The sequence below is a fragment of the Dermacentor andersoni genome, chromosome 2 (genome assembly GCF_023375885.2).
Source record: "Dermacentor andersoni chromosome 2, qqDerAnde1_hic_scaffold, whole genome shotgun sequence".
Lineage (NCBI taxonomy): Eukaryota > Metazoa > Arthropoda > Arachnida > Ixodida > Ixodidae > Dermacentor > Dermacentor andersoni.
The window spans coordinates 191,210,972-191,236,449 of NC_092815.1; the positions used below are offsets into that span (position 1 = coordinate 191,210,972).

Sequence of the window (25,478 nt, forward strand, 5' to 3'; positions counted from 1 at the left end):
GCTGTGTTTACAAAAAATACACTTAAAATCAAAACACACAAATTTCCTCCGACAGTACACCATTTTCGGCAAGGACCGTGATGAGGCTAACACCTCGTCCGGCGGTGTAGCAATCCTCGCAGGCAAGTCCGTAGCTTATCGCCAGGTAGCCTTACAGACGCCCCTCGAGGCAGTGTCAATTAGAGGGATTATTTTCAGTAAGTTGGTAACCGTCTGTTCCATTTATATACCTCCAAGCTATCACCTCCAAAAACCCGATCTCTATAACCTCATAAATCGTACTTGTGGGTGATTTTAACGCCCACAACACGTTGTGGGGAAACGCGCGTTGCGACGCAAGAGTCCGACTTATTGAAAATTTTATTCTGACCACTAGTGACTGCCTATTTAATAAGAAGGAACCAACATATTACAGCATTCAACAAAATTCATATTCATCCATAGACCTAGCAATAGGCTCTGCATCCCTTCTGCCTCATCTTGAATGGAATGTGATCAAGAATCCTTTTGGAGGTGACCACTTCCCTATAACTTTAAAATCACTAACGCAGCATGACAACACTCCCCGGTTTCCCATTTGGAAATCAGAATCGGCTGAATGGGAGCATTTTAAAGAATCTACTCACTTACCACTCGGTTTTATAAACAATTTTAGTATAGATGAAGCTGTCGCACATTTTACCGCTTTTATTATTGATGCCGCAGAAAAGCTTATTCGGCAAACAAATGGTGGTTCACCTAAAAGACGTGTTACCTGGTGGAATGATGAATGTAGAAATGCCCGAAAGAGGCAGAATAAGGCATGGGGAATATTGCGTAGGTCGCCAAATGCAGAAAATCTTATTGAATTTAAACACATCAAGTCACAGGGAAGGCGCATACAGCGTCAGGCGAGGAGAGAAAGCTGGGTGAGGTTCCTCTCAGGTATCAGTTCTTACACACAGGAGGCGAAAGTTTGGATTGGCGTAAGGAAGCTAAAAGGGCAGCAAATAAATCCGTTGCCTTTGGTGAACGATCAAGTAAGTACCTTAGAAGAGCAGGCAGACACCCTAGGGGAGCACTTTGAGCGTGTGTCGAGCTCAATCCATTATTCCCAATCCTTCCTTAAACATAGAGAAATAGAAGAACGTAAGCCAATCATAAGAAAATGCAGACAGAATGAACCGTATAACCGACCTTTTAGTATTGCCGAGTTGAGAGCTGCCTTGAACACATGCAAAAGCTCTGCGCCGGGACCTGACAGGGTCACGTATGACATGATCAGAAACTTACACACTGACACACAAGTCACACTACTCGCACTTTTTAATACAATTTGGGTTGCGGGATACCTCTCATCCACATGGAAGGAAGCGATCGTAGTTCCCGTTCTGAAGCTGGGAAAAGACCCTTCCTTGGCGGCAAGGTACCGTCCGATAGCTCTAACAAATTGTCTGTGTAAGCTTTTTGAAAAAATGATAAATCGCAGACTTATACATTTCCTTGAGCTCAACAATATGCTCGATCCTTATCAGTGTGGCTTCCGAGAAGGGCGGTCGAACCGATCATCTTGTGCGCATTGAAGGAAATATCCGCGATGCATTTATACATAAACAGTTTGTCCTATCGATATTCCTCGACATGGAGAAAGCGTATGACACGGCATGGCGTTACGGGATCTTGCGAGACCTGTCGGAAATTGGCATCCGTGGAAATATGCTGAACACAATTGAAAGCTATTTGTCAAATCGTACCTTCCGAGTAAAAGTCGGTAATGCACTGTCACGTCCTTTAACGCAGGAAACTGGTGTACCCCAGGGAGGCGTGCTCAGCTGCACTCTCTTTATCGTTAAGATGAACACACTACGTGCTTCACTGCCACCGGCCATTTTTTATTCCGTATACGTAGACGATATACAAATAGGCTTCAAATCCTGCAACCTCACAGTATGCGAGAGACAGGTACAGCAGGGTTTGAACAAGGCTTCCAAGTGGGCAGACGAAAACGGATTTAAAATCAACCCCCACAAAAGCTCTCGTGTTCTTTTTACTAGAAAGAGAGGCCTGGTTCCAGATCCTTGTGTTCAACTGTGTGGACATCAAATACCTATCAACAAAGAACACAAATTTCTAGGTATTATACTAGACTCCGAGCTTACTTTTATACAGCACATTAAATATCTTAAAGAAATATGTCTAAGAACAATGAACTTACTTAAAATTCTATTCCACTCAACATGGGGTAGCGACAGGAAGTGTCTGATGAATGTTTATAAGAGCCTAATTCGGTCACGATTGGACTATGGTGCCGTCGTATATAACTCTGCCGCTCCGAGCGCACTAAAAATCCTAGATCCTGTCCACCATCTAGGTATCCGCTTAGCCACTGGCGCTTTCAGAACAAGCCCGATTGAAAGCTTGTACGCGGAATCAAATGAATGGTCCCTCCATCTACAGAGAACTTACATATTTCCTGAAAATACATTCCAATCATCAATATCCATGTTTTAACACTGGTAACGATATGACATGTACTACACTTTTCCATAACCGTCCCTCTGTAAGGCAGCCTTTCTCGCTTCGTGTGAGGGAGCTTAGTGATGAAATGCGTGTCCCACTCCTCGAGCTTCGCCTAATGCATCCAACCAAGCTATTAGCACCTTAGGAGTGGCAGCTGATAGAATGTGACATATCCTTTTTAGAAGTAACAAAACACGCACCAGAGATAGAAATCCGAATGCATTTTCTAGAACTCCAGCACAAGCACTCCTGCGCAGAGTTCTACAGAGACGCTTCGAAGTCAAATGCCGGGGTGTCTTATGCTGCCTTCGGCCCATCCTCCTCAGAATCTGGTGTGCTGCATCCGGAAACAAGTATCTTCACGGCCGAGGCCTACGCAGTACTGTCTTCTGTAAATCATATAAGAAAATCAAAACTTCAAAAATCAGCGATATATATACAGACTCCCTAAGCGTCGTGAAGGCCTTGCTGTCACTCTATAGGCACAAAAATCCAGTACTTAATTAACTCTACATCGTCTTGTGCAAAGCGTACATATCTAACCAGCATATCATTATATCCTGGGTGCCTGGCCATAGGAGCATCGAGAGCAACGTTCTGGCGGACGAGATGGCCACGGCCAGGCCTTTCTTGCGAAGGAGGCTGCGGGACCACTGGCAACGCATGTGGGACGCGGAAACGGATAATAAGCTCCACCTAATAAAGCCACAGTTAGGACTCTGGCCCTCTACTACAAAATCGCGCCGAACAGATGTCCTATTCTGTCGTCTCAGAATAGGACACACATTTGGCACACATAATTTTCTACTTACTGGAAGAGAGCCACCAACCTGTGGTAGATGCGCGGAGAGGCTGACCGTACTCCACGTCCTCCTGTAGTATCGGGAAGCCGAATCTGAGAGAAAGAGACATTTTCCTTTAGCATACCGGCAGCACATTCCTCTTCATCCTGCAATGTTTCGCGGTGCAGAACCGCTTTTAATACAGACACAGTCCTAGCTTTCCTCAGAGATGTGGTCTTACATGTTATTAGTCCCATACATTCGTAGCGCTTCCTCTCTTTAGAGGATGCCGCTGGGATAGGTGTACTGTATAGCACCTGCCTCCAGGCCCTTGTGTTTCAAGGGCTCTGGTGAGGCAGTGGTGCTGTAGTTAATTTTTGCATCTTACATGTTTCTTATATCATATGATTCTCCCGCATTGCAGTGTAAGGCTCACAGTACTCGTCATTAGACATCGCCATAATCTTATAGCACGTAGATTTTACGCACTTTACAGCGACTATTTTAGGCCCCTTTACAGCCAAATCACATCTTCTTCACAGAACTCATCATACCACCACAAAATCACTAACACTGTCTTGGCGCTCTTTGGCCATACCTGGCCCTTGCGCCAGTAAAAACTACACATTCATTCATTCATTATGGTGATAGCATTGCAACGTAAATATAATTTAAAGCTTTGTTGTTACCCATAGCTACTTGGGGAGCATTTCGTTTTGTACATCCCTCAAAGTACTAACTCACAAATTTTAATCATATTTTGTCCGAAAGTTTAATTTAAACCTACAAATGTCCCACAGAGAAATTGAACCATTTATTTTAAATCCTCACATTTCTCTAAACCTGTATGACATCTCTCGCTTACTTCTTTTTTTTTGCGAAGTACAACACAACGTATTTCTGCAATGTTTCTGTCCTGCTCGGATTTCTTTTTATGGGATCAATCGTCCCAGCTGATGTGCCCTTGCTATAGCCAGTTACCAATCCCGTCTTACTTGCAGATGTGCAGCATGAGCGCTGTCAACACATGATTTGATGGCGCTAGAGCAAACGAGTAGTGATTATTTTTCTGTCTGGTGATGGTCTCTGTAGTATGTGGAGTCGATTCATGTTTAACACCTGGTTTCTACTTATTTTTAGGAGATGTTCTCTGTTACTGTGGAACAGTTGAATGCCATGCTGGAATACTTGAACGTAAGGAAGTCGACTACATATCTCGCGAAATGGTGTGCTACCAGTCTATCATTCACTGCAGAGAGTCGTTGGCTACAAAGTTACAGCAGAGTTAATGTATAAGCCAATATCTAGTATACATTTGACGATTATATATACGGCAAATATGCGCGACTCTTACGCGCATTCAGGGTGTTTTTTGTATGCAACGCATTGGCATTCAAGTACATACATATCGGATTTTAAGGTAGATGCGCGTGTTATTCTCGTAATGAAACTACCGTACTAACTATGATATATTGTTGCATATAGCGCCTGCAGTGGGCACACAGCGGCGCTGCCGCATACAGAAGGCCCTCGAGCTGGGGAGCAAATAGTAGCGGACGCCAGACGAATTCCTTGGACGTTCCGTACGTAGGCCTAGTACGCGAAATAATCTGCAACTGTCTACAAAGGTCGACTATAATAATCGGCGTATGAACAATGTTGGCGCAACCTACAATGTGCCGGTCCGTTTCTTTGTATCTCTCCCACTCTGGTGACAGCGACGCTTCGTGACCGCGACGACGACTAATAGTTAGGAGTGTGCGAATATTCGAAACTTCCGAATAACGAATGGAACAGTCACTATTCTTCAATGCGAGTATTTTTCGGATATTTCAAAAGGTCAACTGCGCACAATCAAACATAAAATTTCACAAAAAGTACGGCAAATCTTCACCGCCACAGGAATAGTATAGACGAAACATGAGAAGTTGCGTAGTAGAGCAGGCCACGTCGCTTGTACAGCCATACTTTGTAGGCTCTACAGCGATTATTCGCGCTCTCTCAAGAGGTCTGTGCACGCGAAGGAACTACTTCATTGCCTGTGGTGCTCGATTTGTTATTTCAGTAAACATAATGCACTATGTAATTACAGAAACTTGCTAACTTTAAAGGGGCCCTAAACCATCCCTCGGGCTTGATGAAATAACATAGCTTGCGGGTAGCACACGCCGCTGCGAACATTTCAGCAAAGTTTTGCTGCCATACGCGGTGCGTGGAGCTCGCAAGGGGATCGCGAAGTCGCCTTTCGCAGCACGAGCGCAATAAGTGCTCGTGCTGCGCTATCTTCCCTAAGTCTTAGTCCATTTCTAAGCATTTACCGTCGTTAAACAATGCCAAGTAGCTCAGTACACTCTTAGGGTTCCTGCTTAGACGCTAGTGTTTGTGGTGCGCCCAACGTAAATTTAGTCCTAAGTAACACTTGGGCTTACATTACTTAAAGCTAAATTCCCTTTTGACACAGCACAAACATATCAGTTGCAACGCTAGTGTGCTTGTAACTTGCAACAACAACGCTCGTCTGCTTAATAAACTTCTAGTTTATTACAAGTTTACAAGTTTATTTGAGTGATAGTGGACATGTGCATGTGACCATTATTGCCGCATCCCGCTGCTGGGACCGCGTAAGGCATTTCCTGTCCAACAAGAGGCCAGACATTAGCTCGTGCTGGACGTTGTTTTTGTTCAATTGTATGGAGCGTCCTGGAGTTCACGCCTTGTAACACTTAGTCTTTCCCTTCAAATATAGCGCTGCCTCACGGACGACTTGATCTCCACGGATGGGTCTGTCATGCTGGGAACAGTACGGTACGTCCTGAAGTCTGCGAACTTGGCCATGCCTCTACTTTAAGGGAGACGTGCCCCAACGATTGCATTGCTTCCGAGAATCTTATGTTATTCAACTTGTGCATATGATTACGAATAAATTGCACGGAACAAAGAGCTCTTTTATTCCATGAAACAAAGTTTACAGGCTTTGTACGCCAGCAAAAGAAAATAAAGAAAATGTACTCCTGCTCGTAGTAAAAGAGTGTATACACAAATCATTAAAATGAAAAGCGGACCGTTCTATAATTCATTGAATGTCTCCATCGCGTTAACTTGAATTTCACCAACCTGGGGCGCTTTAACGTAAAACTATTCCAAACTTTTCTATTGGAATTCTACAATCAGCCCCTCCCCAATTGGTCAAAAACGTTTTTGGACCACCCCCACTTCACCTGCATATCACTCGACTTCACGAAAACCACGATAGCTGCCCACCTCATATGACGTGAACACACTGCTTGTGCATGATTTCACCAAACAAAAGAAAAATAGTTATTTCTGATTCGACGCCTTTTCGCCATTAGCCCTCGGCTATTGGTCACCTGCGCCCACTTCACGTGCACCTGCGTGTTACGCGACGTCACAAAGCCACAAAAACTCACCGCGTCAAAGTGACGTGTACGCGTTGACGATGCATTAATACGCCGAGCAAAACTGAATTTTATTCTGAATAGCCGCAGGCTACCCCGTTCCGAAAGGAAGAAAAGCTGGCTACCGCCGATCGCTCAGGCATTGGCTACTCGCACCTGCCGCATCTCATGGGTTTATTTGCGTATAATAAAACTTTCTGCGCGACCGTGTAACGTTTTCGAGCACTCTCGGTACGTTTACGGCCTTATTCTAACAACTCTTCTTTGCTTAGGATCCGTTCTGACGTCATTCTTAAGCATCCGTTGCATGCCACCGCGATTGTCGACCAGCCACCACAAGCTAAGTAAGGAACAGCGGACCAATCGCAGACGCCGGCACCATACTCTTCATCCAGTTATCTATTTTCAGTGCGCTGGCTCGGCGCCATTGAATCCCTCTCGACTTGAGCGTGTTCCGCGCCTTTTGTCAGCCAATTAGATAAGACAAACCGCTCAGTGTAGGCAATGTTATTCGTTTCTCAAGCAAACAAATGTGACCTCCTATGAACGAGGAGAGCGGTTGATTGGTCTTTTCAGACAACCCTGCTGGTTACCGCCCGATGCTTGCGTCGGCGGTTACGCAAATTTCACGTGAGGAGATTGGAATAAAAACATATTGCAATAGTTTTACCTTATATGGCCCCTGATCTCTGCATATGTAGGTCCTTGGTCTAATAAATTGTATTTTTCATTACGTTCTCGCATGGGGTGACGAAGATCATATTTAGACTTTATATTGTTTTACTGTATAACTTTGAAAACGTACTTATGGTTTAATACTAACAAGGGATACAGTTCTGCTGCTCTTCAGCAGTTCTGTTTCAATTTTCTGAGCCAAATTGGCTGGAATGATGTTGCAGAAGTTTGCAGTAGCAAGCACTTCCTTTTTTGGAAGTGGTTATGAAGTTCATAATGCATGCATCTGTAATAAAAAGAGGGCCGAAGAGATCACTCAGTTAACACAGCTTCCCTATCTTTAGGTAATGTCTAAAGCATGTTGTGTAGCTCCCTGTATCAGTGGCGTAGCCAGAAATTTTGTTGGGGGGGGGGGGGGGCTCACTTTGCAGCTCGGCCTCCTCCTTACAGAAATTGTCGAGCGATCAAATACATTCAACATGAATAAATGCGTTGCCATTGCCAATGATGCTGCAAACGAATTCTTAAACGCTACGCACTGTCAAGACAAGTAAAATATGTATTTGTTCATAAGAGAATTTACACTTTTGTCTCAAAACTTGTGCCTGAAATAACTCATATCAATGCTTCCATGTTTTCTGTATACTTAATAAGTAAAGGAAATGTCACACGAACTTCGAATTATATCAGTTTGAAACCACGAAAGCAGTACATGCCGCTGATATGAAAGATGTAAAGGGCATGAAATGAACAAGTTGAGGACATATGTTTTAATAAAACTTTTTTAGCCTCCCTGCCTTTCTCACAGTTTCATCTCTCTCGCTCTGTGTCGTTCAAGAACCATGTTTACATTTTTGTATATATGCAACGACCCGGGAAAAATCTCAGTGACGCTGTCCTTTGTAAGAATGTATTGCCCAGGAGCAGCTGTCACCGGTGGTGTATTGTAAGTGCTCCGACATTATAATCGCAACAGAGAGCACTATAAAAAGCAGGAGTTCTGCAAAATATACGAGGGCAAGTCAAATGAAAGTGAGCCAATACGAATATATAACGAACGGGGTACTTTTTTTTTTTCAACATAGTCGTCATGAGCATTTAGACATATGTCCCATTGACTAACAAGTCGCGTGATTACCGTGTCATAACACTCCTTGGGTTGCTGCTTCAAAAAGTCTGCGACTGACTCTTTCACGTCATTCTCCTACACGAATCTGGTTCACTCGAGCTGTTTTTTTCGAATGCTCCAAAATGTGGAAGTCACAAGGCGACAGGTCTGAGCGGTATGGTGGATGTTGCAGCATTTCCCACTTGAACTTTGCCAGCTTTATGTTAACCACACCAGCAACGCGGGGATGGGCATTGTCGTGGAGCAAAATGACCCCATTCCTCAATTTTCCACGTTGTTTGTCCTTGATTGCGACATGCAGCCGATCCAACGTTTCACAATATCGGAAACGATTGATAGTCTCTCCAGGTTTAGCAAATTCGATCCATAATGGCCCCTGACGATCGAAAAAAAAAAAGTCAACAGCACCTTTCCGGCAGAAATGACGGCCTTTGCTTTCCTTGCGGGTGGTGAATTCACCTATCTCCACTGTAAGCTTTCTCGTTGTGCTTCAGGCTCATAGTAGTGGCACTATTCGTCCCTGGTCACAATTGCAGACAAAACGCCGTCACCCTCATCGTGATACCGGATTAGATGAGTCAAGGCAATGCCCAACCTCTCCGTCTTAATATTGGAGGTGGTTCAAAATCTCAGCCTTCCATTGCGCACACAACAGCCACTAGCCGAGATGTTCATGAATTATGGCGGGACCCGAATTGTGACTCATGTTCACAAGCCCTGACAATTCATCGATGCTTATCCTCCGTTCTTGTCTAATTAGCCTTTGCAACTGTGTTGAGGGTGATTGCACGGTGGCTTTGGCCCGGTCTTGGATCGTCGTCGCAACTTTCACGTCCCCCTTTGAACCGTTTGCTCCAACGCTTCACAGTGGTCAATGAAATGCAATGTTCAACGTACACGGCAGCCATACGGCGACTAATTTCTTTTTGGGAAACATCTTCATCTGTCAGAAACCTCACGACACCCCGCTTTGCAACTTTTGGGGTGTGCATTTTGTCACGCAACCACGTTGAACCCAGTGTATGAGAGCAATAAGAACCTTGATCCTCACACCTGCGTGCCACTTTTGTAAATGAGAGATGCCTCTGTGCCACGCGCATGCCTCGTAGATAATGAACCGAGCCATCATTGCGCAGGGTGGGTTGGCCCACTTTCATTTGACTCACCTTCGTACATTAGAAAAACGAAGATACAATGGAATATACAAATGCGAAGATACAGCTTGATAAAGGGAAAAAAAAGTGTCACTGGAAACAAAGTTCACTGCACATATTCACAAAACCTCGCAACAACATATTTAAGTATATCTATAGGTCTCCAAGAAATCTACTTATCTAAGAAAAAGTCACTGTGTATGATGCGTCAAAAAAGGCAAGTAAGCATGTTGCGCAAGAACAGATTCATAGATCACATCCCCCCCCCCCCACCCTCCACTCCCCCTGGCGCATCTTGCGCGACGGAAGGCGGCGGGTTTCCTTGCGCACACAAGGCTGAGCCACCATCGTCGGCTCACCCATGCCGCCCCCCCCCCCCCCTTACGCTTTCACTCGCGCATACAGCATGCGGAGCGCGGGCGCGATGTTATCGCCCTTGGACTCAATACGGAACATGAGGGCGACGGCGACGGCAGGAATGCGCCTGGAGGGTCCATATAACTGCTATCGCAATAATATATTAAGAGTAACCGGCAAGTGAAACGTGCCGTGGCCCTTTACCCTCCGCAAAAGAAGTAACGAAGTCGAACTTTCACCATGCGGCAATTCGCTGCGCCGCAACTATGTCATTCTTTCCTTTGTGGGGCCGGAGCACCGAAATGAAGAAAAAAAAGACGCAGAGGAAAGCATGTTGGCCACAATCGAATGCCTACTTTGGGCACCTCATGTGCCTAGCGAAATAATACCGAAGAAAGCGTGAGACGCTTGGCCCGCAGAGAACTATACGCATACTCCTCGGCATCCTACACCGGCGAGACAAAATTTTATGGAGTGGTTGCGCTCAAGCGGACGCGTTACATGCCGTCGAGTCCCCGCAGTGATGACAGCGAGCGACCATTGTTTCTTTTTCTCGTCTGCTAGCTAGAAAGCGTCCAAAACTCTACCAGACGAAAATCCACTCGGTTAGAGAAAAACGAATGCGCATCGAAGTGCTCCACGCGGTCGTCGGGGCCACACGAGAAAAAGGCATGGGCTCTGGCTGACTCTGGGAGCCGGCGGCGGGTAGCCAGAACAAAAAAATTGAAGAGGCTCAATATGTCCACGCAAATAAAAGTCAAAGTAGAAAAATAAGAAGGTAGTTACCATTCCTGGATTTAGCCTCTTGACATGAATGCTTTGGCGCAGGTGAAAATAATGTTGAAATTCGTTTCTGTGACATGACCGCACAAATGAACCACCACGACGCGTCGACTCATCGGACCTCGCTGCGCACTTTGCAAACTTGTCTGATAGTGTGTTTATTTTGTGTGTCTCATTGTATGGGCCGACGTACGGCTTTATAAAACTCAATGCACCTTTGGCGTGAAATCTTTATAACAACATTAAACATGCAAAGTTCCGGAATTTAAAACCTAGCGCATGACTTTGGAAATGTCAATGCACCTTTCGCATCAACAGTTTATGGAAACTTTATACCCATAATGTTTCAGAATTGAAATCCAAGCGTTCGCTAGACTTCGCGGCCTTCGCGAGATGCCGCGAGCCCGCTGGCCATCAAAACGCCTTTGAAACTTTGTGCTCGGATGGAGCGCCTTGCGTTACGATATGCGACTCCCGGTGCATTGGCGTTGCGGCGGAATCGAGCCCAATTGAGCAGTGACTAATTACTGCCTCAAACTAATCAAGACGAAGAATAAGCTTTTCAACAAATTTTTAACCACACGCAGCCCTGAAGACTGGTAACTATTTCGAAAACAAAGAAGCACAACCAATACATTCCTGCGTAATGCGAAACGCGCATACCTGCACAATATGTTTTCTGTAGAGAACAGTTATAAGCCTGAAGCCATGTGGAAAAAAATTAATGACCTTTTGAATCGTTCCAATGTAAATCAAAATATCACTGAATTAAAATTAAACGATCAATCAGTACAGGGTACTAAACTGGCACAAGCTTTTAATGACTTTTTCCTGAAGCTAGGGACAAGCTCCAAAAATTTTGATGCAACCTATATGGTTGAAAGAAACCCCAAGAGCCTTTTTCTAAACCCGACGAGCGAATCTGAAAGTTTCGCAATTCTTTGTTCACTTAGAAACAGCGCAGCTCTGGACATAGATAATTTGCAAATAAAACCTGTAAAATACGTAGCCGATTTAATTGCACCGGTACTCGCCCACATCTACAATCTAGCCCTCTCAACCGGAACTTTTCCACAAAAAATGCAAATATCAAAAGTAATTGTAATTTTTAAAAGCGGAGATAAAAGCAACCTCGCCAATTACCGACCGATTTCTCTTATACCACTGTTCTCTAAAGGTCTGGAGAAACTGTTACATTGTAGGATTTCTTCTTTCGTAGATAAATTCAATTTGATGAGAGAATGTCAGTTTGGTTTTCGCAAAGGTCGATCGACCGAGCATGCTCTGTTAACACAAAAAGAATTTCTAAAAGCATTTGAGGACAAACAGTTTGTTGTTGGAATATGTGTAGATCTTTCAAAAGTATTCCACAGTTTGAACCATGACACATCATTAGTAAAACTTGAACTTTGCGAAATAAGAGGAGTTTAAAATTCAAAATTTTAACATCATATTTTAAATACCGGAAACAGTACGTTTCTATCAATGGCAGCCTGTCCCCTCTGAAATCGATTATGCTGGTGTTCCACAAGGAAGCATCCTTGGACCGCTCTTATTTAATTTATATGTTAATGATGTCACTAACATTAGCAAAACACCATCTTATATAGTGTACGCGGATGGCATGACTCTACTATTTCGCGGGTCCAACGTTAAAAAACTTCAGTTAAACATCAGTGATTTCCTCCAAGGCCTGCTAACATGGAGTCATATAAATTCATTAAAAATTAATACAAACAAAACTAAAGCAATCATTTTTACTCCTAAACAGTCGCCGGTAGTTCTCACAGAAAATCTTATGCTTGACAAAATGCCTTTAGAAGTTGTTTACTCTTTCAAGGGGGTCCGAACCTCTGTCAAGTGAATTCACTTTCACTTTTTAGTTCGGACTTTCCCCCATTCAATATGCAAATGAATTCAATTCAATTGAATTTCGCAATGTTCGTGCTAAAATGTCGTGTCCAGCGTGAAAAGGACATCCTAGACAAAATAGAGCAGGATTTACGGCGCCAGGGGGTTGTTTTAGTCGGCGGCGCATGACAGCACGAAAAAATTTCGGGGGAGAGGGGGCTGAAGCCACATAAGCACCCCCCCCCCCCCCGGCTACACCTCTGCCCTGTATGTAAAAAAAAGTTCACCTACGATTACGATACTCCCTAAAACAAGATTTGAGCGCAGCGCTGTACGTATTTTCATTTGGCGATATATTGAGGCAATTAATTTGAGAGATGTAGCAGTCTCTACGGTCGTCGAAAATCTTATCTGCGGGTCAAGCGCATCGGCTTTATTACATTATTTGTGGAAGGTTCCAGCGTAATTGCTGGTGCCAGCGTGGCTTCCAGAAATTAAAAAAATATTTTTTTTTTTTGCGCGCCAAATCACGATATTGTAATGAGGCACGCCGTAGTGTGGGGCTCCGGAATAGTTTGGACCACGTTGGATTCTTCAACATGCAACTAAATCTAAGAACACAGGTGTTTTCAAATTTCACCCCCATCTAGATACGACCGGCGTGGCCGGGACTCTGTCCCGCGTCCCCCTGCTTAGGGCTTCCGGAAAGTACTACGCAAGTCGCGTCGTGCATGGGCGTCTTGCGCTGGAGTTTGAGGTATAGTAGCGGCGCCTGGTGGCGGCGCGCGAAACGTTATCTGGGTAGTAGCGGCATGGGTAGTATTGTGCTCTGGCTGTGGCGAAGTACGTTTCTAGCCCGAGTTTTGCGTCCATTCGCACTTTTTTTCTGCCCTGTTGCGAGTGCGAAAAGGTTCGTCACTTCTCACAGACCTCGCCGACCACGCTACGAGCTAGCCGCAGCCTATAGTTTAACGAAAACGGACTCTCCGTGAGGCGTAATGCTGGAAGCAGAAGGAATCGGCAACGCCGATCGGGAGAGACCAAACTCACCCTCGAAAAAGCGTCACCATCGTTACTTCTGCGTCGTGGGCTACCATGAACTAGAAGGCCTGAATCCCAACAACAGATTCTACCGTTTTCCTTCTAGGCCTCGCGAAGCGGGGCGTCGGGCGCGCTGGATAGCTGCAGTTCGTCGCGCTGGATAAGCGAAACTTTGTGCCATGCTGGCTGCTTCGCCTGTCTCGAAGCTTGCTTGATTATCTGCGTTCTAAAATTCGGTCTTTTGCACCTACAGTCCCGACGGCAGACCGACATAGCAGCAGGCATGGCTGGTGATTCACGATTTGAGACCCGGCCACTTCGACAATCCGCCTCTTTCATTTTCCTGTGCTGCCCTCTGCCGCACGCCGCTGAAAACGTTTTGGAAGGGTCCCGGGGCTTTCGCCGGTTGATTTGTGTACCTGCGCCCACGTTGACTGCGCCTCAGACGTGCGTTTCGTGGATCGCGAATCATCATTAATGGCTTCTTCGGGACAGCATGTCGTTCCTGAAGCCACGTATCACTCAATGACTACTGGGCGAGCAGGCCTGAGTGCGCTATTCTGCAAACAGTGTGGCCAATAAAGGCACGCTGAGTTCCGTTTGGCGGCACGGCTGCCTTGGGATTTCTCACTGATTTCTGCACTTGCACATCACTTTTTGTATTCTTCTTACACAATATTTAGACGTTCCGAATATTCAAAAAGTCTTCGAGCGCAGCCTTCTGCGTGGGATTTATTAAAGCGGTGCACATGTTTACATCGACATCTACAGCCGCAGGTCGCTGTTATCGTCAAATATTGTGGACCTTCACAGATATGAAATAGTGTCAAAATGTAGCAAAACATGCATATCTGCTCATATGTGCCATGTTGTTACACCCTGAAACGAGTCAATATGAGCGGCCGAACCACTTAAACAAGGGCAACTGTGATCCAGATATATTACGGGCTGTTAACTCATTCTCGCTTTTCCTTAACTCCATCATACTTACAGCTTTAGCGTGGCATAGAGCATTATTAGAAAAAACTCTCCTCGCATAAGTGCTCATTTGTAGGCAATGTTGTTCTCTCACGAAAACACGCGGGTGGCATTGCTCACACGGCTTTGGTATAAATGAGCGAGGCGGTTGTTTATGCTGCTGTATACCGAATACACCGTCTTTTGTTTGCCACATGACGCAGAGGCAAACAGTGCATCTCTGAAATTGAGAAATGTGTCCGCAAAGCAACACGTACAGGCCCACTCATACATAGCGAATGCGGCCGACAGCCTACAGGTGCGGTGACGTACAGATGTTGGCACAGCGCTGTGTCGCCGCTTGCCGCTTATTGTGTACGCGTCGTGCGAAATGAAGTGTAGCTGATTTCAAATCGATAAGGCCAGAATTGAAGTATAAAAGCAGTTTCGTTGGACCTAACTGCTTACATTTCAGTTCAGGGCCGCCGGTAGAGAGTGCACGAGCTCGACGGCGCCAGGTTAACCTTCGCTGAACAGGATCGACATTGGCTCAAACTTAATGGGCAAGGCTTGAGAGGGTTAAAGCTTGTGCATTTCAACTTAGTAGGCGTGCTTGACTAATTAAAACGAAGACGCTGTCGCTATTGTGTTGTAGATTCGACGGCCGATCACGTGGGGTTCGGTCGAAGGATCGTTGGCACGCTGATTCTGCCGGTGCCTTCAACAAGAAAGCCCAGTACAACTCGCGCTCGTCGGTTACGTAGTTGTCGACCTGGTATGATAAAAAGGTTTCAGTGACGCACAATAGTCGGTCAATCATTGGAGTGAGCGTCTTGTTGGTCCCGTTTCGAGCCAGTGTTGCCGCGCCTTACGAGTACGTGCAGTCAGGAACGTGCTGCCACCACCAGCAAGTGAGGACTGACGCTGCAAGAAGACTTCGTCAGCAACGTGATGTACTTAAGTGTCGCCCAAGTGTAACGCACGGGTTTTTCGTTAATATAGCGAACGATTCATGAAAGGCGGCTACTACCTGGCTCACGGTGCAGTCCAGACAACTCGGACGATGCCCTGGCCGCTTTCTCTTTTAAAGTGGAGTTGCGGTCTTACGCTACGCACGTTTTCGGCACCGCACCGACGTCGAGCTACTAGCAGAGTTTCAACGCGGTACACGGCACGAGTGTTTGCAGCAGCACGCGTCCGAGCGCTCATTTTTTTTTTCGGGGGACTTTCCAGCGCGCTGCCACGAGCGCGACCCTTCCAAAACGTTTCGCGACTAATCCGCTAGGGCAGGGCGCATGCGCCGTCGCGCCATGAAAGAGGCGGATTAACAATTCGACTGGTACGAACCGGTGAAGTGACCAGCTGTGTGCAAATGACCACAAATGGTCGGGCTGATTCGGTGACAATTCATTACCCCAATACGAGCAGCACAGGTTAGAGAATGAAATGTGCTCATCCTTGACCTCAAGCCAGCACGTTGAGGCAGCGCAGCAAGGTAGTATTGATTGCAGCACATCGATGTTCGAGCGCTGTCATTAAAATCTACATCAAGCGAGCAGCGAACGAGCTCGCGCTGCAGCGCGATTCGCACGTACGTTACTGCGAACTCATATGCATTGCATCAGTTATTTATTTATTTATCAGTTGCTAATGGGACAGATCGCCGCTACTACAGTGCAGGCATAACTACTTGTCTAGCGGCATGCAGTCAACAAAGATTTCAGGAGGCCCACCGTTTCGCGGCATGCTGAAAGACCGCTGCCGTCGCGGCGCGTACCGTCGTGCGCTCGAGCAGTTCCGTGCACATGATGTCTGCCTATCGCTGCTGTGAATTCATTTATAGCAAGCATTTCCTCGCGTTTGTGCGCCTGAATCTAGCAGCGTGCACACGTTATCTGAAGTTCAACTTCGTACGCGACTCGCTTCACTTGCGATTGACACCGCCCTAAAGCTTCGCCGCTTATTTCTTCAACGGCGTACACGTATTCGGCGTTACATAATTTATTGCCTTTAAGCAGCGTGCCACCCCTGAAAAAATTTTCGGCGCCCGATATCCGCTGCAAGTCGTGGTACAACAAAACCGAAAGTGGCGGGTTCATATTGTAAAAGTACTTTCCGAAGCACACGACCGAGCTTGGTACTACCCAGTTCAGGACAGAGGGCGCTTTTTAGCACCATTTTCGCTGCGCCCCCTAGGCAATGCAAGAGCCCCATACCATCGCATTACAAAAAGCTTCGGTAACAACAGCCAACGGACAGAACTGTCGATAACATTCGAGAAATTTCTGATGCATGCAGGGATAACGTTTAACATTTGTTAGGCGTTGAAAAGCAGGGACCGAAGAGAGGTAAGTCATGGGTGAACGGACGACGGCGCGCTACACACTAAACATTATTACACCGTTAAGGGTGTTGAAAAGGGTGTTTTGATGTTTACACCCAGTATAACACCCTTTAGCACCATTTCTGCTCAAAACACCTCGCAATGAGGGTGCAGACGCATATAGGGTGTGAATTTGCCATTAATAAGGCTTTTAAAGCATGAAGTAAGGGGTGTTAAATAGATTTCTGCATTGATATACACGCATGAATTTCAATAATTGTAGATTGCACAATGCGTTTGTGTACTGTTATATTTAAAGTAACGATGTGATTGATATGATGGGTACTTGAAAAGGGTATGGCCACAAGTACACGTGTCGATTAATAAAAAATGCGTTCATATAGCATCATTTAAAACAGTGATACATCTTAACACAAAACTAAACAAGTAGAATATCAAGGTTAAAGCAATAGGCACATTTTGGTAGAACTTAAAATGCCCCTAAAAGCTTTTCCACAAAAGCCAGAAAAAACTGTGTCTAGTACAAACAGTAAGGGCAGATAGAAACGCACAAGCAAGTCACATACAAGTTTTATTGAAAATACAGTTTTATCATTGTAATGTCTTAATGTTGACTCAAACCTAATATTACTATCAATACTTTCGTTAAGAGCTCGCTTAGACAACCAAGGAAAAAACAAATAACTTCAAACATTGAAAAAGGCCTATTTAGCTCTCTTGCCTGTTTTCATTTTGTAAGAGAAGATTACAAATCGCCAGTGCCCATTTGAATTCTAAAGCTTGCTATAAGAAATCCCATCTTTTTTGTGATGCTTATGCTGCCAGGTGTACAGTCACCGGCACTTGTTTTATAACAGTATTATGCTACTGCAGTACAAATATATTGCAGAATTATTCATGAAAACATATACTTCGGATGCCACATCTAGACAATAGAGCTAAGGGTTGCTTGCCATGCCTGATAAGTATAACATACTTAGTCAAGTTTTATTTATCATTTCAGTGAAGCTTGAATTTCTCACATGATTACAAACCAAACTGTACAGATATACGTAAATATTGAAAGGCATAAGTACAGGCTGTGCAGCCACAAATTTTTACATCAAGAGAAACAGCAACTAGGCAAAAATTTAGATGCACACGTCCACATTAGGCAGCTGGTTTACGCTAAACTGTGACGAGTGCCTATCACACTGCGTCCCTTGTGCTGCCGCATGTACAATGGCTCGTTCTCATACTCTGAAACTGATGTCAGCACTTTGTACTCTTCTGTCATACTCACAACATAAACATGAAAATGTTCATCAACATAAACAGTCCCAAGCACATTTGCCGCAATCGAAAGTACCTTGTTTACATAGTATAGCCCACATACATGAACAAACTCTGGCATATCATCAAGTGAAATATTGTCAACAAGACAACAACCTACCTTGTATATCCTGCCATTCACAGTTAGAGAACTTACAGTAAATGAATTTGAGCATTCAAGACTGTTCAGAAACGAACTGCTGTACATATTCAGGAAGGTGCTCAAAGAGCACAGGGCAACAGCCAGTCGTGTGAATACTGCTCTCATGAGGAGCTATAAATGTAAAGCTTTGCAATAACTGGTGCCTGACTACCAACCTATACGAAAGATGCTTCCAATTGCGGATCTTGCGTGAAATATCCTTAAAATATTGATGTTTTGCTTCAAATAGCATTACCCAGAGTGCACTTAGAGGTCCAAACTTTGTGATGAGTGAAGGATAATGTATTAGATAGTGCACTTTGCAAGGTAGTGATGAAAATGGGAACAATAACTTGAATTCCAGACAGAAGAAGTGAATTTTTCTCTGCAGGTAGGCAATATACTTAGTAGGGATTTTGTAGCTGATGATAATGTCTACAATTTCACGTAAAAGAAGGTAAAGCTGCCACACATCATTTTCTGCTGGAACACATTCACCAACAAAAAAAGTAAGATGACGAAACAAGCAGAACACTTGAGCTGCTGAGGCCTTCATACCCGCTTTTCCTTTCAAAAACGTTTTTGATAGAGGCTCTGGTTTGTTGCGCACATCATGAGCATCACAATTCGATTCACATATCATCTTGTTCGAGTATGTGAGGGAAAATAAATTCTGTTTCATCAACGATGAAATGATATGCTGCAACGCAGATGGCAATACACCTTCATGAATGGCATGCATCACATCTGGAGATAGATGCTGTGTTGGATTAAACCCGTTGGATGTGAGGGCACATGCTTCTCTAACTCCATACAATAATGCAGTGGGAAGCCCAGCACTTAACATGTTTAAATGGTGCTGATGGCCTTCTCGTGTGCGAAGCAGAAAATCACTTTCCAGAAATTTGTGATTGAGCTCATGGTGCAATCCTATACAAAACCTACAAATTCTCACACGACTGAATGAGCATTTAAAGCCTCCTACTCTATGGCTGGACAAATTATCACCTGTGAAAATAAAAACTGAACCTTTTAGTAGAGTTCCATTTACGACAATACCTTCATCTGCTAATTCATTTACATATGTAATTAGGGGAGCCAGGACCTTTGAAAAGCCGTAGGTAGCCACATGTTTGTCTTTAACAAGCAAAACCAAATGTATTCCTGAGAGTGCTGAACGGAATTTTGTAGCAAAATTCAACACTAAAAATGCACGGCAGTCATTTTATTTTTCCTCTTTTGCTACCCAACGGGTTACACACCTCGAATTCATCATTATAAAGCTGAATGCATAATTTAGAAGTGTCCCCAGCAAAATAGGCATGATTTTGGAATTCAGTACCATCAAAAGCAGAACACAAGTAGTTTTCTTTTCTTGGGTAGCTTTTGAAGTCACCAGATAAGTGTGTCTTTTCCAAGATATACTTCAGTACATCACAAAGTGGCACATACTCCATGGTGTCAAATCTTCCATGGCCATCAGTTCCCAGCACTGTGGTACGAGGCTCAACAATTGGAAAATGTGTCTTCCAATATCTAAGCCGACCAGACTTCGAGAGCAGCTGGTTCAGCTGCTGCTTCCATTCTTGCTCTGCATGAACGACAGCACCAATATTTGTGCAAAGCTGTGCATCCTCAAGCATTATATCAATGAAGGAAATAACATCGTTTGCTATTTCATTCAAGGTGGACTCAGGAAGACGCCTTGCTTCCTTCCACTTCAGAAGCAGCGTTGCAAGCTGATTCACGTACTTACTTAAACTGGGACTTGACTGAGATGGCTCAGGATCACCTAAAACTTCTTGGGCTTCTGTACGCTCTTCACTATGCGGCTCAAACACGCTCGTTTGCTCCACTTCCAATGGCACACTTGCGATGGGCTGTGTTCTTTCCGTTAGCAGTTCGGGGTGATTCCGGTACACATGCCTCTTGTATGAAAGAAACAGTCTAAATGTCTTCATGTAGCCTCCTAGGCCACATAGCCAGCTATCTTCATGCCCATGAGCTATACGGAGATGTCTGAAGAGTTCCTTAAGTGAGAACGTTGGATACCCGCATCTTGGGCATCGGAAGTACCGAATACCCGGCATCTGAAAAAAAGTAATCGTTTAGGAATTTTCTGCATCGTGAAATTACAATGACAAGTGATGTATTAAAACATGCCTATTTTAGTATAATGCAGTGTCTAAGCTTAGTTTCCTGACAGTATAGGCTGGTAAGCAGAAGTCGTAAAATAACGTAGCCACATAGCAGTGCCGAAGGGAGGGAGACTGATTTAGTGCAGCTCTGCTTGGGTTTATAACTTGCCCGTGCATTTATCAATTGTAACAGCACTGAGCGCGCTCCTGCGCTTGTGGCCTGGGCACCCCAAGCGCACCTGTTTCGTCTCGAAGCGCTCGTATGTCGCCTCCGTTTATTTCCGGTCTCACACCGCACAAAACTTCGTGAGCGAGTGCGTAAGGAATCCATGATATGGAAAGGTAGACCTGCAAAACACGGGCGTAAGAACGAGAGGACGGCGTTTGTGTTGTATTCCTTGTCCTTGTGTCCGTACAGTGTAAGCTTGCCTTGTCCTGCCCGAATTATGGCACCGCGGCTAAAATATAACATATGTATATAACATATACTCACCTCTGAGTCGCAGAAAGGATGGGAGCACCTTAAATGCCGCCTTTGTGAGCCTCTCTTTCGCAAGCTTCTCGACTGCGGTACACACGATTGATTATAAAACAGCTGTTCCAGGCATGGCGCGCTCACACAGGGCTTATAGTTCCAGATTCTCCAGCGACACAAGCGATGCGTCAGTGCGGCAGCAGAGTATGGAAACGTTCAGGACTTATAGTTCCAGAATCTCCACCGTGACAATTGGTCCGACCGTGCGACAGCAGAGCATGGACACTTGATTGCTTTTTTTAAAGCTAAGCTTTCTTTGCCTCCTCCTTCGACTTTTGCACTGCTGTTGCCGCTGTGACTGATGCTGTCAAGCACACCACGTCAAGGGGGTGGGGGGGGGGGTTACAGCGTGTGCCTACATGGCAGCAGCGAGTCACAGAGGAAAGGCGACGCTGGAAACACGTTTTCACCCCACCGCGTCGAATGTGCACAATGCCATCTGGAGCTAACTGGCCGTCGCCACATTATATAGCCGCTTGCCAGCTATAATTACCGGTGACTCCCCTCAGAAGCATTGCAGAAACTGCAGTGCTTCCCTTTCTACTAACGTACGAGGCCAGAGGGGACGCAGATAGCACTGTAGAGAGGAGAAGGAGAGGGAGGAGAAGAAGGCAGTTCTCAAAAAGAGAGGGGGGAGGACGACGTGAGAAGGCGAGGTAACCCCACTACTATACGACAACGGTTGCGGGGACACAGGATAAGCTTGAGTTAAAGGTACGATAAAGGATGTTGCTGCTATTTGTGAAAAATAAACGCCATGCAAATATGTCAAGCGGGCAACTCACGCAGGGCGTGTAGAAGCAGAGCCGCATTAATTCAAGCGCACCGCAGGGTCCAGGAGACACTACGGAAACGGTCGACCGTCAAATCAACACTTCTGTGCCCGCCGCGTTAGCTTTGCGGCTTTGACATTTCTAGAGGTCGTGGATTTGATCCCAATCGCGGCAGCCGCATTTCGACAGGGGCGAACTAGAAAATGCGCAAGCACTTAGATTTTGGAACACGTTAAATGACATCACGGTGCAAAAATTAATCCGGAAGCACGCCGTAGCGGCGTGCCTCATAATCCGAGTGTGGTTTTGGCACGTACAGCCCCATAATCCAGTTCAAGTTGCCACCTCTGCCACAGTGCAATGGGCCATGTGAGGCAATGACGACGCTGAACCCTTTCAGAGGTTTTAAATTATGGCGCACAATAACGCCTCAAGAAAACCTCTCCCTGCGTGTTTGTGTACTACGCAAACAGCAGTGGTGCACGCACTGTAACCTTTAACATCAACTCACCACTCTCGTGTTAGCAGACGTTGGATAAATTATGCTTTAATCGTCAACTTCACCACTAATTATCGTCAAACAAAGAATCCAGGACGGAAAGCTTCGCTTACATCGATTCCCACAGTGCCTGGGATCTGCTTACTTTTTATCCCTAAGTTTCGGAGCCTGTTCGGCTCCTTCTCCGGGGGGTATTCGTCGGAGGTGTGCAGCTTAAAGGGTCTTCCGTAGAAAGGAGGGGAGAGTACGGAACGTAGGGACACACTTGACATCCGGAAATAGAGAAGGGGAGGGGGGTAGGGTCGGTTGCTGCAGCGGTGCTGGTCGGCTGGGATGACCGATGCTGGGGGAGGCTTGACCCGTGAGTGCAGTTGACAGGATTAGTGCGGGGGTCGGGCACGGGGGAGCGCAGACGTTTTGGTGTTGGTGACCTCGAGCGGTAATCTACCTGGCTAGGCGTCCTTTATTTTTTTTTCGCCATGTCGCCAAGGCCATGGATATACAGCGTGGGTAGGTTGCCCTTCACGCGGTTTATGTTACTCCCCTCCCCCACCCCTCCCCCGTATTCTGAATGTGCCATGACTCCAGTAGTATTTTTCGCGAGTTCGTCTCTGTTTGAAGGATTTGGGTTTCTTGGAAAGCAATTTTGTGGTCGGCGTCTCCAAAAAGTTCAGCGACGGCGCTGCGTATTCGATTTGTTCTGACGTCATTCTCGTGTTGTCTGATACTTTCTTTGAGATTTTTGGTTTCCCCGATGTACGATTCCGGCAGTCGGCACAGCTGATTTTGTAGACGACGCCTTGAGCTTTTTTCTTTTGTTGGACGATCTTTTGGTTTAGGGACGAGGACATTGAAAGCGTTTATCGGTTTGTGCGCAACTTTGAGGCATTTTTTCAGTATTCGGCAGAGACCTTCGCTGGTACCTTTGACGTATAGGATGGACACTCATTTCTGGGGTAGGGAAGCAGTCGTCTGTGTCTGGTTCTTTTTCGAATGAAGTCCTCTGTGTAGCCATTTCTTTTAAGGTAATTAAGAACCATTCTCTTTCCTTTCTTTTGGTCTGATTCCGATGAGAAATGAGTTTCGGCTCCCCTCAGAAGCATTGCAGAAACTACAGCGCTTCCCTTTCTCCTAATGTGCGAGCCCAGAGGGGACGTAACTGTAGAAAGGAGGGAGGAGAAGAGGCAGTTCCCATACAAGGGAGGGGGGGGGGGGGAGGTGACCTGAGAAGGCAAGAAGACCCTACTACTATACGACGGCGGTTGCGGGTAAACTGGATAAGTTTAAGTTCAAAGTACCGTACAGTACGTTGTTGCTATTTCTGAAAAATAAAAACCATGCAAATATTTCAAGCGGCCAAACTACGCAGGGCGTGCAGAAGCAGAGCCGCATTAATTAAAGCGCACCACACGGTCCACGCGACACTACGGAAGCGGTCGACCGTCAAATCAACACTTCTGTGCCCGCCGCGTTAGCTTTGTGGCTATGGCATAGCTTGAGTCCGTGGATTTGATTCCAACCGCGGCAGCTGCATTTCGATGGGGGCGAAATCGAAAACTCACGTGCACTTAGATTTAGGAACACGTTAAAGAACTTCACGGTTTCAGAAATAATGCATAGTCCGTCACTGCGGCATGCCTCGTCATCCGATTGTGGTTTTGGAACGTACAGCGCCATAATCCAATTCAAGTTTAATACTTCTGCCGCAATGCGATGTGCCATATGAGGCAATGACTATGCTCAACCCTCTCAGAGGCTGTGAAATATGGGGCACAACAACGCCTCAAGAAAACACCTCTCTCTGCGTGTTCTGTGTACTACGCAGACAAACAGCAGTGGTGCCCGTAAGGTAACGTTTAACATCAACCCGCCACTCTCGTGTTAGACTAAACGTTAAAGAAATTAGGCTCTAGCCGTCAACATCCCCGCTAATTATCGTCAATCAAAGCATCCAGCGCTGAACGCTTCGCTTACACCGATTCTCGTGGGATCTGCATAATTTTTTTTATCATAGACTTTCTTGTGATTTCTTGTGATTTTGCTGATGTATAAGCAAGAAGTAACGCGAAATCTATACCACACAATTTATTCAGACTATCCACCCTGCCTAGAAATAAATAACGCCTAATTGGGTTGTCTGTTCACGCTCCTGAAAACTCGCGAAGCTCCGGACGGCTATCCCCATGCTATCCCAAATCTCCTGATTCAAGCTGTCTGTTGGCAACCGTCTCCATCGCGCACCTCCTCCTTCCTTCATGCTGCCTCACACCTTCGGGCGCTTTCTTAGCACTCTCTGTCTCTCTCACTCTCCCCTTTCCTTCAAACTTGTGTACAGGCCAGGCGCGCCAGTGCGTGCATTGTTTCGTTAGCTGCGCCACTTGCGCTGTTCGCGGGCGTCTCTTCGCGCTTGTTCGTTTTCCGCTCTACAAATTTATACTTGTGATTAGTTTTGTGCGCGGTGTCAACGAAGATGCCGCCTGTACGTTGCCTATTAACGGTGCCGTACCTCCGTGCGAAGCGGTCGTACGCGCTACAAGATGGGTCCTTGGAAGCGCTCAAGCAAGCAGTCGCCACTTGTCCAGTTCTCGGTAGTCTGGTGGCACTGTCATCAAGGAAATTTCAGGTAAGTGCACGTTGATTTTACATTTGTTTGTCGACTTACGTATTTGACTTACGTCGAATTGGGTGTATGACAGAAACGTCGGGCGAGGCACTTTTTTTCTAAAAGCTGTTGGCAGCATAGTTCCGAATTCAAACGCTTAGAAATATGCCAAGACGGCGATTTCAGGACGGTTCGAATGACAAGTGTAGAATTCTGTTTATATATGGAGCAGTATGTTCGAGCTTGCCGTGGATAACTCCGTGCATTTATATCTCACAAGGTTATAGCTGGTGTTCGCGAAGCTGAGGTGCGCGCTAGCACGGGACATCGACTTACAAGCTGGCGGCTGCGCAAGCCCGTGCCGCGCGGCCGGTCTTGGAATCTCAGCGCTGACACCCGTTGTTGCAAATGCACCGCTGGCACGGGTTGTTGCAATTGGGTCGCAAGCCCCAAGGGTAGCGTTGGCCTGGCGGCCTGGGGCACAACTGGA

At 45.8% G+C, this 25,478-nt stretch overlaps 1 protein-coding gene and 1 pseudogene across 2 annotated transcripts in view; one reads left to right on the forward strand and one right to left on the reverse strand.

Annotated features, from left to right (window-relative positions):
* The window catches only part of LOC126540288 (uncharacterized), an 87,507-nt gene extending 81,223 nt beyond the window's left edge, over window positions 1–6,284 (forward strand). Inside the window, exons 5-6 of one of the 2 annotated variants that reach the window (XM_050187092.2) lie at window positions 4,422–4,475; window positions 6,028–6,284. In XM_050187092.2, the coding sequence (XP_050043049.1) occupies window positions 4,422–4,475; window positions 6,028–6,129 (156 nt within the window). In that variant the 3' untranslated portion in view covers window positions 6,130–6,284. The remainder of the gene's footprint in view (window positions 1–4,421; window positions 4,476–6,027) is intronic. The other variant, XM_055075944.1, reaches the window with a different exon arrangement.
* An 8,836-nt stretch (window positions 6,285–15,120) lies between these two features.
* LOC126540799 (uncharacterized) lies at window positions 15,121–20,402 on the reverse strand (annotated as a pseudogene).
* Between the last annotated feature and the right edge of the window lie 5,076 nt (window positions 20,403–25,478).